Source organism: Geospiza fortis, unplaced genomic scaffold, assembly GCF_000277835.1.
Source record: "Geospiza fortis unplaced genomic scaffold, GeoFor_1.0 scaffold70, whole genome shotgun sequence".
In the NCBI taxonomy this organism is placed as follows: domain Eukaryota; kingdom Metazoa; phylum Chordata; class Aves; order Passeriformes; family Thraupidae; genus Geospiza; species Geospiza fortis.
Window position 1 is genome coordinate 6,178,349 of NW_005054317.1, and position 12,852 is coordinate 6,191,200.

The 12,852-nt window shown below is 42.9% G+C and overlaps 2 protein-coding genes across 5 annotated transcripts in view; one reads left to right on the forward strand and one right to left on the reverse strand.

The window, feature by feature from the left end:
- ACOX2 (acyl-CoA oxidase 2) overlaps positions 1-4,941 on the forward strand; it is a 16,553-nt gene extending 11,612 nt beyond the window's left edge. The window contains exons 12-14 of the mRNA XM_005420194.2: positions 1,447-1,664; positions 3,380-3,509; positions 4,218-4,941. Of these exons, the coding sequence (XP_005420251.1) occupies positions 1,447-1,664; positions 3,380-3,509; positions 4,218-4,280 (411 nt within the window). The 3' untranslated portion in view covers positions 4,281-4,941. The remainder of the gene's footprint in view (positions 1-1,446; positions 1,665-3,379; positions 3,510-4,217) is intronic.
- A 945-nt stretch (positions 4,942-5,886) lies between these two features.
- Positions 5,887-12,852, reverse strand: part of KCTD6 (potassium channel tetramerization domain containing 6) — a 7,139-nt gene continuing 173 nt past the window's right edge. Inside the window, exons 1-5 of one of the 4 annotated variants that reach the window (XM_031056341.1) lie at positions 11,041-11,130; positions 10,455-10,518; positions 8,491-8,599; positions 6,632-7,288; positions 5,887-6,412 (exon numbers count right to left, since the gene is read on the reverse strand). In XM_031056341.1, the coding sequence (XP_030912201.1) occupies positions 6,314-6,412; positions 6,632-7,288; positions 8,491-8,517 (783 nt within the window). In that variant the 5' untranslated portion in view covers positions 8,518-8,599; positions 10,455-10,518; positions 11,041-11,130 and the 3' untranslated portion in view covers positions 5,887-6,313. Of the gene's footprint in view, positions 7,289-8,490; positions 8,600-10,454; positions 10,519-11,040; positions 11,131-12,852 lie in introns of those variants that run through there. The other 3 variants (XM_031056343.1, XM_005420195.2, XM_031056342.1) reach the window with 3 other exon arrangements.

Consider the following 12,852-nt stretch of genomic DNA (forward strand, 5'->3'; position numbering starts at 1 on the left):
TGAAAGATAAATCAAATTTGTAAGAGATGCTTTCAGCTGAAGTAGCATTGGGACAGCAGCATTTGTTCCCTAAAACAAGGGTGAATTAATACAGAATTAAGCAGAAAAGAGGGGAGAAAAGCCCTAAATATTAATGAAAACTAAATCTGTTGATAATGCTGTATCTCCAAAAACCAAAATTCTTTTTTAATATGCAATTAAGTGTAATTTCCACTACAGTTACAGTGAAGGCCTTCCCTTCCCTTCCCTTCCCTTCCCTTCCCTTCCCTTCCCTTCCCTTCCCTTCCCTTCCCTTCCCACTTATTTTAACATCATTAACTATTTCTGAAGAGCCTAACATAAGCAGAGGGCTGGCTGTGGTATCATCAGTGCTGCTGGCAGACTCCAGAAAATGGGATCTGGGCCCCCAAAGTCTCTTAAGTATTTCAGGGACAGGAAAAGTCATCCAAACCCCTTGAATTTTCTCCATAACTTTAAAATTTTGATATACTGCTGATTTCCTGGGGCAATTCTGTATTTACTTCTTATTCCATACCTTCCCTGGAGATTTACCCACACATCTGGCAAGGCAGCTCTCTGACCTGACACCTGGCAGCTCTCAGCTGAGTGGCTCAGACACTGGGCAGATTCCACACAGGTTAATTGCTTGAGTTAATTGCTTGAGTGCCCACTCAGTGCCACTCAGCTTCTCAGGCAGGTTCTGCACTCCACGCTGGCCTCCACCTCTGCTGCTTCACCGTGGCAGCAGGAAAAGCAGCAGTGCAGGTGTGCCATGGTTACACCTGCAGCTGGAAGGGAACTGAGCGTTGGGGAGTGAACCCACACAGATCCCAGCACCAGCAACCACCCCCAGCAGTGTCAGTGTAGCCAGAGTCAGCCTAATTAATGCATCTCTGCACCTCTGCTAATACTCTATTCTGGGTCAGACATTCTGCTGGTGTGTGACCCCAAAATTACCAGTTTACTTAAAACCACAAAAGTGGGAGGTAAATTTGGTTGCTCTTCTGTGACAATGGTGTTTCCAGAGCTGAAGCCTTGTAGCCACTGATCCCAAAGTACCATGAGCCCAAGGCCTGCAACAGAAGTTTTCTCCTGTGGATGTACAAGCAACATTCACTTACAACACAAGCATATTCCAATGTGTTTCCTTCACATAAAGTCTTTGGGATATTGATCAGAACTATTTAGAATAAGTACCAGCATGATTTCTGAAGCAGTTTTCTGGAGTTTACAAATACCATGGTGTTGACTGTTTACACATTCTGTCTTCTGCTGTTGCTGTAAGCCATGAATGTGAAAGGCCTGGTCACCCAGCAAACAAAGGATACAGACTGGAGAAGTGCCAGGGAAATGAAAAGGTTTTATATTCTTTGCAAGAACATTTGAGTCATTTGGCCTACTAAAGTGTTTGAGGTGCATTCACTGTTGATTGCATTTGTTTTCCAGGCTCACTGCCACTACATTGCAGTGAAAAACTTTGCAGAAACTGTGGAAAAACTCGAGACCAAGGCTGGCATCCAGAAGATTATGAAACATCTCTGTGACCTCTTTGCACTGCACGGGATCTTCTCCAACACAGGAGCCTTCCTGCATGATGGATACACATCTGCAGCTCAAGTGGACATGGTCACAGCAGCCTACCTGGACCTCCTGGCTGTCATTCGGTGAGCTGCTTTGGCAGGACACACACAGCTCTCCAGTTTATCCCTGGGCTAGATATAAAAGGGTGCTGCTGTACCTATGGCAACATCTCCACAGTCAATTCACTTCATTCAGTGTTTATTTCCAGTGCCTGGCAGTACTAGAAATTGATTGAAATATCTACTCAGAGCTTGTTTTCGTGGCAAAACAGACCCCAGTGTCCTCTGCAATCTCTAAAGTTCTGTAACATAAAGTCTTAAATTATAAATGAAGAAGTCATGAACACTTTCTACCATCTGCAGTAGAGTGAAAGCAGAAAAATATGTAGTCAGAGCACACTGGCAGGAGGCAGCCACAGCAACCCATCACACATTGCAAAATCTGCTCAAGCCACAGCTAATACAGCCTCCTCTGTTGCCATGGCTGAGCTGCAGCTGGTACCCAAACAATCCTGCCTACAGCTACTTCAGATGCATCTGCTCCACACCATTTATTACCAGCTCTGTGAATTCTGAGTTAAGGTTTTCACTTACCACAACACTCACAGAGGCTTTTTGACAAAGGGTTCAACTGTTTGTTTAGAACATAGTAACTTATGGTGCAGAGGAGTTGCTACTGTATCTAAAATTCTACCTTAAGTCACCTGGAGAGAAACAAGAACACACTATAAGCAAGGGCTGAACAGGGCTGAGCTGAACAGCAAGGCTTTTCAGAACTGATAACAGAATCTGAATTAAGAGGTAAGTTTAACATAACATTTTCAAAAGCCTAACATGTTGTCTTTGGAATTCATTGCAATTTCTGTGTTAGTCCATGCCTTGTTAACAGGATTCAAGAATGGAGTATTTACATAATTACAGTTAGTAGAAAGGATATAACCACTTCTTGGTCTGTAGCAAAAACCCAGCCTTTCCCAAACCCTCAGACAGCTCTGCCCCAAAAGGAACTGGAAGATAGAAATGCTGACATTTGAGTAAACCACTTTCCATCCCAGTACCTCAAGTGTGAGGTACAGCCAGCACAACTTCCTACACCCAGGATGATGGAAGGATGAGGAAAAAGAAACCATCTCCTGCTTAGGAGATGCTGCCTGTGCTCTGGTTCTCCATACTGGCCTCTGGGCTAGATGGGCCCTTGGATGGGTCAGGGTTGTTTTGCTCTTACAGACATGAATAGAAGAGCTCAGCACCTCATGATGAGATAATAGAAATACTGAAAGGTGGATGAAGGTTGAAGATCAGCAAAGCAACTTCACATCAATCTAGTAGGAATCTTATTCCATTTTATAAGACACACATACAGCATTAAAAAAATGAAACAAAGACAAAAATCAAAAGAACAAACTGGCAAAGACTACTGAGAAAAAATCTGACATGAGATTGAGTCCTGAATCAGCCTGGGTGATGGAGCCAGGGTGAAGACCCTGCAAACACCTATTCAGCAGTGCAGACAACTCAGGGCATTGGTAGAACATCACAGAACCACAAAATTATTAGGGTTGAAAGGGACCTCTGGAGATCATCTAGTCCAATCTCCCTGCCAAGGCAGGGTCACCTAGAGATGTCTCTGAGGAATCAGAACAAGCAGGATTTCCACTCCCCAGTAAAGACAAGGAGGAAAACTGGCACGAGCTTTCCAGAAGAAACCTGTAATCTGCCAAGTTTATCTTTGATTTATTTTTCCATCTTGCAAAGCAGCAGCCTGTCAGTAACAGGAATGTCACTCCTGTGCTCTGTAGGAAGGATGCTGTGCCACTGGTGGATGCTTTTGACTTCACAGACCAGAGCCTGAACTCTGCTCTGGGCAGCTACGATGGGCAGGTTTACCAGCGCCTCTACGAGTGGGCTCAGAAATCACCCACCAACCAGGTAGGGATGAACTACAGCTGGGCAACCTCCACAGCAGCCAGGGCAGAAACTGCTTCTCTTCTAACAAAAGCAATACAGATGAGAGACAAGAGCTTTTAATTCCTCTTTGTATCACATTGGATAGAATAAGCTAAAATAAAACTCTGTTTAAATATTATGGAACAGCACTAAATGCAGGTTATTTTCTATACACTAATGCTTTCTACTAGTGCAAAACTTGAGGTTTTAAATATGTTTAACCAGAAAGAGTATAAGTGTTAAACAAGGCAATTTGATCCTTCATGGTCTTTAGCACTTTGCTTTCTCAATTCATCCATACTGTGGAATAATGTAAAAATTTTGTGTGATGTAAATATGTATTGCTCTGTTTGAAAACTCATTTGGCCTTGAGTGAGATTTTTACTGTGGTAATGGGTATCCCTTTGAAATTCCACAGTTGAACACAAAATTTGCCTTCAGCAAACATTCAAGTCCAAGCATATTTTCTGAGGTTAAATAGTATGCTGTCCCCTTTGGGAGGAGTGTGGTGTGCTGGTTATGAAGGACAGCACATATTACAGGGAAAAAGATCTTGCACATAGTTGAAGCAGCTGCTGGTTTGTTGGTTGTTTGGTTGTTTTTTAAGTAGTGCAGCTTTATGTATTTCAGAGATTGTTCTTTCCCTTCTTAATTGCCATTAATTCCATTCCACATTCTCTTTCTGAACAGATGAGCCCAGCCTACGAGAGGTATTTGAAGCCACTTCTGCACAACACGCTATCAAAATTATGAAGAACATGTTCAAAGTGAAGGACATACATTTCCGCCTGTTCTTTGTGCAGCAGTACACTTATGAAGCATCAGTAATGACTAATCAGAATTAATAATCAGTTGCTTACTTGCAGTTACAACAAGTATGAAAGATTCTCAGCCAGCCATTTGCAATTAAACAGATGCCAACAGCGCTGAGTGGTACCTGCTGCTGTGAGACAATCTAGTCAGGAATGGTCCAGGATTCACTGTTTTCTATCCTGAAGTGTGTTGACAGCATCAAAACTCTCATTTGACTTTCTTATTCTCTTTCTAAATCCACTATATGATGATTGAGAAAAAAAAAAAACACCACCACACTGTAAACCCTCTCTCAGTGTGTTGTATCTATATAGTGCCTTCAAAAAACCCAAAACAACCAACTTTACTGAAAAATTCATGGTGAAATCATGACCCTTTGTTTTTAGGAACAAGTTGTTCTGTTTGATCAGAAAATATATTAGAAAGTGCATCTGTTTTGACAATTAAAATAGCTCTTGATTTGCTCAGTACTGGAATATCCCTGCCTAATGAAGATGCAGACAAAGCTGATGCCAGCTCCAGTCTGCAGAATTTACCTTCCTATTAATAGAGCTGCTCATTTCTATAAATCTTGAGGTCCAATAAAGTGTATTATTTGGAATACTGCTTCTCTAATTATTATACTTCATAATTATGGAAAGGGCAAGCTGATCCATGCCAGTCATTAATTTGCTCATAAATTAAGTGTTGCAAAGAACATCTTGTGATTATAATTCAATGCCAGTTAACACAAATATTTCTTACCACGTGTTGCAAGAAAGAAACAACTTTTCCTGACCTTCATCAGTTCTGCTTTTCTTCCCTCCTTCTTAGCAAGAATAAAGCTCTCACTGCTGCCTCTTATTACATAAGTCAAAAACCTGCAGTGTATGAACAGGAAGAGACAAAATATGACAGGGAAATACCCCCAAGACAGCCTTTAGAGCCAGATATGGGATGGAAAGCTCCCACCTACTTGGGACAAGAACTTCATGAGAGAACAGGATCCACTCCATGAAACAGATACAAACTCCCTTACTCCCAGCTGCAATCAAGTTAGACCATAACCAGAAATTCTATTAATAACTATGACAAAGGGAACAGGATAAGTAGAAATGTCTGTATGAAATTGAGTAAAGCCAGAGAATTTGAGTGCCTTGACTTGAACATCACTAGAAAAAGCATTTTGCAGTAAGAATTATATATATAAGTCACTACATAAAGTGCTGACAAACCAGGCAACTCTATTAGCAGCTACAAGTACTTAGGCTCTGTGTTCCCTCCATCCCTACCCCTTTAGCCAGTACAAATATTTGCCATCTTTCTATCAATCTAAAGCAGTTTCAGAACACAAGCTTTGTCTATAATGAAGACATTTGAATCAACTGATTAACATAAAAAGGAACAAATTACATCATTAATGGAAGAATCCAGGGCCCTACCAGAGCACCCCAACTACTCTGCAGCACAAAAAACCAGAATTTGGGTGGGAGGTTTTTTGTTTGGTTGGGTTTGGTTTTTTTAAGTATGAGAATTCTAAAAGACAAAAAGAAAATACAAAACAGTATTCTGTATGTCACATTTTTATTAGCTTCTTCTGGCAGGCATTACACTTGGGAATAATATTGCACCAGGCATTAAAAATATGAATTCTACCACAGGGACATTTTGTATTTAGAATCCAATATAAATATTTGTCATTGTATTTCCATGGCTACTGATAATATTTGGTTGCTTGATTTATATGCATAGAAAGAAACAGTTGTCATAACTGTAAGAAACTGTACTTATCAAGTACTTTTAAAGGGTGGGATTTGTTTTCCTAGAATATTACAATACTGTTTATTGATTTAGAAACTAAATTAGTCTACACAATAGCAGCTTCTCCCCAAACTGCATTTTAAAATCTTTTTTGTTTCTTGCTCCCAGTGTCATAGCATTAGATGGATTAGAAACCATTTAAACAAGAGGTAATTTTAGCACTTTGAGTAGAGTCAGAGAATTGTGTTAATGACACAAAATACCCTATTGTACTGATTCTTCGGACTCCTTCTTTCAAACAAAAAGGTGTCTTGACTGAACAGGCACATGCACGGTTTTTTTTTCTGAACTGGACAAAAGAACAGAGCTGCTAGAGAATGAAACTCCTCCAGTCCTCACTGATAAACAATAAATAGTCGTATAAAAAAAGCCCATAGTTGCTTTAGCCAAAATCCAGACTCTCTTGGGTTCACTGTCCAATGAAGTTGCTAATCACTGAAGTGGCTCCTGTGGAGTCAGAATCAGTCATCTGTTTTCCGTGCCAGTCTGCAGAAAGTCCAGTTATGCTCCACTGTGTTTTCATTGGCACGCTCGCTCATGTGGTGGACCCTGGTGTTCCTGATGGTGAAGCCTTGCTTGGTGATGTACTCCATGAGATGGACTCGCAGCGACACTTCCTGGTGGTAATCACACGGCCCAAAGGTGAAGGACACCTGGCAGTCCCTGGTGTCCATCATGTGCTTGTTCCACTTGGTGAAGTGGTTTGAAATGCCTTCCAGCAGTGCATGGACCTTGGTGGTGATGGTGAGCTGCGTGATGATCACAGCCACCGGGTTGGAGTACTTGGAAAGCTTGCGGGTGCTGGACAGCTCCACCACCTCCTCAAAGGTATCCACAGGATACAGCGGCTTGGGGTCATTGAGACACTGAATCAAGGGTTCAATCTGATAGAAGTCTGCTTCCTTCCGGAGCAGGTCAAACTCCTTGAAGTCCAGTGGCAAAGTGAGCTCTGAGGTCCTTAAAAAGTTAAGAACATAACGGAAAAGTGGTCCATCTCTGTCAATAAAGTAATTGCCCTGAGCGTCCCTGGCAGTGGGGAAGTCTCCCCTGAACATGGCCCCGAGCATTGAGTCAGGATATCTCGTTAGAGTTGTGAGGGAGGTCGTATACATGTGTCCACCCACATTTAGCGTGACTGGATCAGTCATCTAGAAAGAGAGAAATTGCAGAGTTTATGAAGCCCCAACAAGAAGATTCGATCACCTTGCTGACACACATGGCAAATATTGCTGGAAAACTGGGGGAATCACACTTCTCCTGTTCAACTTCTAAGGGCTGCTCAAACCTGAACAAATCCAAGCCACCTAGCAACAAGGCACAACTGGCAACTAGACAGGATGATACTTAGCATGCAGAATGCACATTTCCAGAATGCCTTAGAAATCTTAACAACTGAGCTACTGTCGCAGGATCAAGTTTAGCATTCGGGCAGCAAGTTTTTTTTTCCTATTCTACAGATGGGGAAATGAGAACAGAGAAATTTCCTGAAGAACAAGTTAGTCAGAATGAGGCCCAGCAATGTTCCTTACTTTCACAATCTGTCTCTCATTCTAGAACAAAACCAAAACAAAAAGTAAAGAAAAAAATCAGCCAAACAAACGTTAAGCCTCTTTTTATCCCTCAAAAGAGGAAGACAATGCAGGTTTAAACATAGGACCAAGAGCTCACAATCAAAATAATCCAGGCTTTGGCTCAGAGGCTTCATTAAAACAGGCAAGGAGAAAAAGAACTTTCAGCTTTTAACTCTAAAAAGAAATATTTATTAACAAATTAGCATGCTGCATAGAAGTGGGAAGCAGAGCACAAACCAGTCTGCATCAGATTCCAGATAGCACATGAGGAAGCAAGAGAGAAAGGAACATAAATTCCATCTGGCCATCAACTCTAACAACCAGGACTGCAGCCAGCCAGAGAAAAGAGACATATGCATGGCAGCAGAATGAGAAGGGGAGGAAAATAAGATGTGCTTGTCTAGTTTGAGACAAGGTTTACAAGGAAAAATACTTTTCTTGATAAATAAAATGACAAAAGTCCTTTAAAAAATAAGCAGAAAGCATAAACTATTTTCGGCTTTTGTGTTAGGAAAATGGTAACAGTGAGCTCAAGGCATCAGTTCAGTCCTGGCTGATTGTCCCCAGCAAATGTGAACCTGGGCACTCCCCACAAAGTGCACAGGAGGTGTTCAGCACTCCAGGGAAGGTGTGTGAGCTGTTGTAAAGCTGTTCTAACAGGCATAGCTCCCCTTCTCTCATGACTGAAGCTCTGGATCTACAGAAGGCAGATCTGGAAGGATTCTTGCTGCAAGAGCTTGGAAGCCCAGTTGTGGTGCACAGTGCACACTTGCACTCACCATATATCCCCAGTCTCCATTATCCATCTGTTCACGTGCTTGAGCTGTGGTATTCCAAGTTTAACAGAAGGCTGCTGAAAGGATACACAATTCCTCTCCTCTTATCTCCCTGCAGGAAAAAGCACACACAAACACAGAACAAAACATGGCAGACCATCAGGACCTACAAGAACACCAAGGGGAATGCTTTCCAATCAAAGGCAGGCTCTCTGCCAGGAAAGCATTCAGCTACAAAGTCACATTAGCAGGAGAATCTGCAAACCCTCTTCTCCCTCCTTCTCCCATCACATTACCCACAGGACTGCCTCTGGAGCACACATAACCACTCCACCAGTTGCCTGAACATCCCAGTTTTCTTGAATAACAAGCAGTGTGCCTCTGAGGGCAATACATGTTCACAAGCAACCTTTCACCTGGGAAACTGTGAGTACTTTGAAAGACAGATGTCATTTTCCCAATTAAAAAAGTTTATTTAGCCACCTCTGAGGTCACACACGTGATCTGTTAATATTAGTCAACATTCCCATTTCCAGCTCCAGTTTCAAACTACTCAGAAAAATAAATCAAGTATGAAAGTCAGTGAACACTAAGAATAAAAAAACCCTCACTGCAGAATTAATAATTCAGTAGTGGAGAACTGCAACTGATAGCAGGAACATTAATCTACAGACAAAGAGTATGAAAGGACTTCCCAGACACCTACTCTCAAAAGCAATCTCTGTAGGGACAAGCCAGGGGACATCTAACATGCTGTCAACACACTCCAACAAAAGCAATTTGAGAAGAGATTCATGCTGTGACTTCCCAGAAGATGCTGAACTGTTGACTTGCATAACAAGGAGACTGTCCCCAGGAGCATAAGGCAAATCCACAGCCAGGCTGTGCAGCTCAAGAAGGGGGAAGTGAATGACCTCAGAGTCCAGTGCTGATTTGCCAAAGGTGGCCTGTCAACCTTGTCAAGCCATGGAAGGACAGGGAAGCCAGTCATCAGCAAGCCTTTATCCCTGCCCAGAGCCTGCCTCTCTGCTAGAACTGCTGAAAATTTAGGTCAGCCTGTTTTAAGTAGGGTAGAGCTTCTCAGCTTTGTTTATTTTTACATCTTAAAAGACCACACAGTTCCCAAGACTTCTGGTCCCATCCTCTTTACTAACAAACTTCAACATACAGCCACCCAGCTAAAGGCAGCACAAAGATTTAGCCAAGCCAGAGCCCCACGTTCCAAAACAACTCAATGTTCACAGTTAATTCCCAACCCAAAAAGATACCTTGCCCTTCTCATTCCTAGGAAATGAGGTGGGTTTCATTCACCACAGAACAAGGCAGCACAGCCCACCTCTCGGTGCCCTGCTGCCCTGCCCAAATCCACAGCCTGGGCAAAACAGTGTCCAGCAGGTCAGGTCCTTGGGACCCAGCAGCACAAGCACAGCCCCAGCTGCATCTCAGGTGGATTAAAGAGTAAAAAACCAAAATCAGTATATGAAAATAGTGAGGTCAGACAACAGAAGACTAAGGAATACTAAGATACAGAACAAGTCATACCAGGATCCTATTTTTACAAATTAGAGACAGAGTATGCCCCAAGAGAGTACATTAAAGCACATCCCCCAGCAGCAGATAAACCTGGAACGCCAGCTCTTTTGCCAACCTCTGTAATTATTTTTTTAAACTGCTGGTTTTGCTGTTTGGTTTTTTGTTTCATTTTGTTTTGGTTTTATTTTGGGGGGGGGGTGGGTTTGGGTTTTTTGTGGGGTTTTTTGTTTGTTTGAGGGAGGTTGTTTGGTTTGGTTTTGGGTTGTTTTTTTTTTTTTGGAATTGTCACTCAAGTACAGTTTGTAAACTTTTAGCAATAGACCAGACTTTTAAATTCTAGCACTTGTAGGTGTTATTCTGGTCAAGTACAAGATGAGAATAACATGCAGATGCATTAAAACCATATGAGACTGGTACAGGTTTCTGATACTCACTTGAAAGTGAAATGATGCAGCCAGCCAGAAACCTCCAGTAATCATGACAGAAGAGATCTGCAGTCTTAATAAAATTAACTGAAATTACACATCCAGAATATTTCAAAGGCAGAGATGTCCATCAGTTATTTTAACTAGGGAATATGATGCTATTTTGGTCAGCATGTAAGTCCAGTACAGATGAATCAAGACTCCATCAGGGAAAGAAAGAGATGACACTGCAAGCCAGTGCAGAAGCATGATTTAATCTTTGATCACAGCACTGCTGTGCAACACCAGAGTGAAAAATTTACAAGAGCAATTATCTGGAACAAACCTAGCCCTCAGCATAGAAGGGGCATGGAGAAATCTCTGTGACCTTTGTGTAAGGACCCAGAACCACAAGGCACACAGAGACCTCCCTGGCAAACCAGTGCTGGAGCCAGATGTACTGCACAAATGGAGATACCAGGAGGCCATCCTAAAATGCCTGAGTGTGATCCCAGCTCTTCACTACTTCCCTCATCAGCCTGGGAGCTCTGAATTTCCAGACAGCTTCACAGGTCAAAGTAGCTTAGTTTGGGTACAACCTGAGCTAAGGACTCACCAACCACATCCCAGCAAGGCTGAGGATGGACACCCTTCATGACATGTGCCCTTTCAATGATGCTTTAAATCCTCTTGAATGGGACACAGTGATCACCAGGGGGTGGGCAGACACTCCATCCATCCCCCAGCACAGGCAGCCTCAAGCCAGCTCTGTCCTTGTGTCACACACCAATGGACTGCACGCAGGGACAAGCTTGCCAGCTACTCCTGTCCAGACAGCAAATTACAGACGACACACAGTCATATCCCAAGGCAGCCTACATTTGATAACCACAAAAGAATATTTAAAGTGAAATTCAGTCAGACAAATTGCTGACACAGTTCAGCCAAACAGGATGTCCCTCTCTGGTGTGAGCAGAAGTGCACGGACGGTGTCAAACCACAGTCCTGCTGTGGTGACACTGCTCTGCCTGCAGGGAGGGCACACACAGCAGTGACACGGTCACTGGGGCTCGTGCCACAGCCCAGCACAGCCAGAACTGGAATGGCACAGTGAGAAGCAAGAAAAGCACTCAGGTCATCACTTTATACTCGACACACCAAACTGGATACCTGCATTTATAAAATGCTCGCTCTTATTTCATATGTTATGACTCAGAGGATTACAGGGCTGTTTATCAGCAGCACTGCTGCAACAGGTAGTGCCACTAACTCCAGCAGGGCTTCTCCCAGAACACAGCTGCAAACCAGTTTGCAAGCTGAAATTCAAAGAAAGCATTTAAGAGTCAGATGAATGTCTGCACCTGTGAAAACACACACAGACACAGACACACACACTCAGGCCAGGCCAGGGATGCCAGCAGCCCTGCCAGGCATTCCCACTGCTGGCACTACAGGCTACCACCACTCCTGGAGAGAGCCCTGCAATGGTGCAACATGCAGTTACTCAAAGGAGGAGCAGAAATAGACCAAGCCGTTGAAAGTCAAGAGGCACAGACCACCTGATTTGCTCTGAATGTTCCCCACCTAGTTTTCCAAATAAGAATTAAGGGATTTACTTGTTACTTTTGATTCCTACATCAATAGAGAGATGAAGGAACTCTAGCAGTGGCAACTTAAAAGTGAAAAAGAGCAAGGTAAGACTCTGACATACACTTGGCATTTCAGCTACTCACCCCCTTTGTGAGCTCCCTGCCTCTCACACTTAAGATCTCACAAGATGAGAAGGAACTCCATCCACCAGCACAGTTGTGCTGTAGAGGGACAACCTCTCACTCCCAGCCAGTCAGAATATTTGAAAGGCAAGTTCTTACTGCAAATTATTGGTGACTCACCTGAACTGACAAACACTGAGCAGCACCAGTGCTGACTGTTCTCCACCAAACTACAGTGAGCTGATGGTCTGCAGAGCACCCCTGAGTTCCAGCTCTGTGCCACCCTAACCAGGGGAGTGAGGAGGAGAAGGAGGAGTGTTCTCAAAACAAGCTTTTACCAAATCTTCTGGCAGATCAGCTTCACTAAAGAAAGCACCTACCGCCTTCTACACATATCAAGTTTATCATGACTAATGCAGTTTATTAGAAGTTAACTTAGCTCTTGCTTTTCTTGGGTTGTTTTTTACTAATACTCAGTCTTTACCTCAGGCAGGATGGAAAAACGCTCACACTAGCCACTCAACATTTTCACTCCTTTATGTTTAATTGCTTCACTATAAATTCCAAGCTCCTAAAGTTTCCATCCCTTCCCCAAGGAGCTCTATGACATCCTGTTTTAACTCCTAATTCCAAACCTTTATTTCAATTGCTTCTTGTTGGAAGAGCCCACATCCCAGTACGACTTTGGCCCTCCTATAAGAGACCCAAAGGAGGAC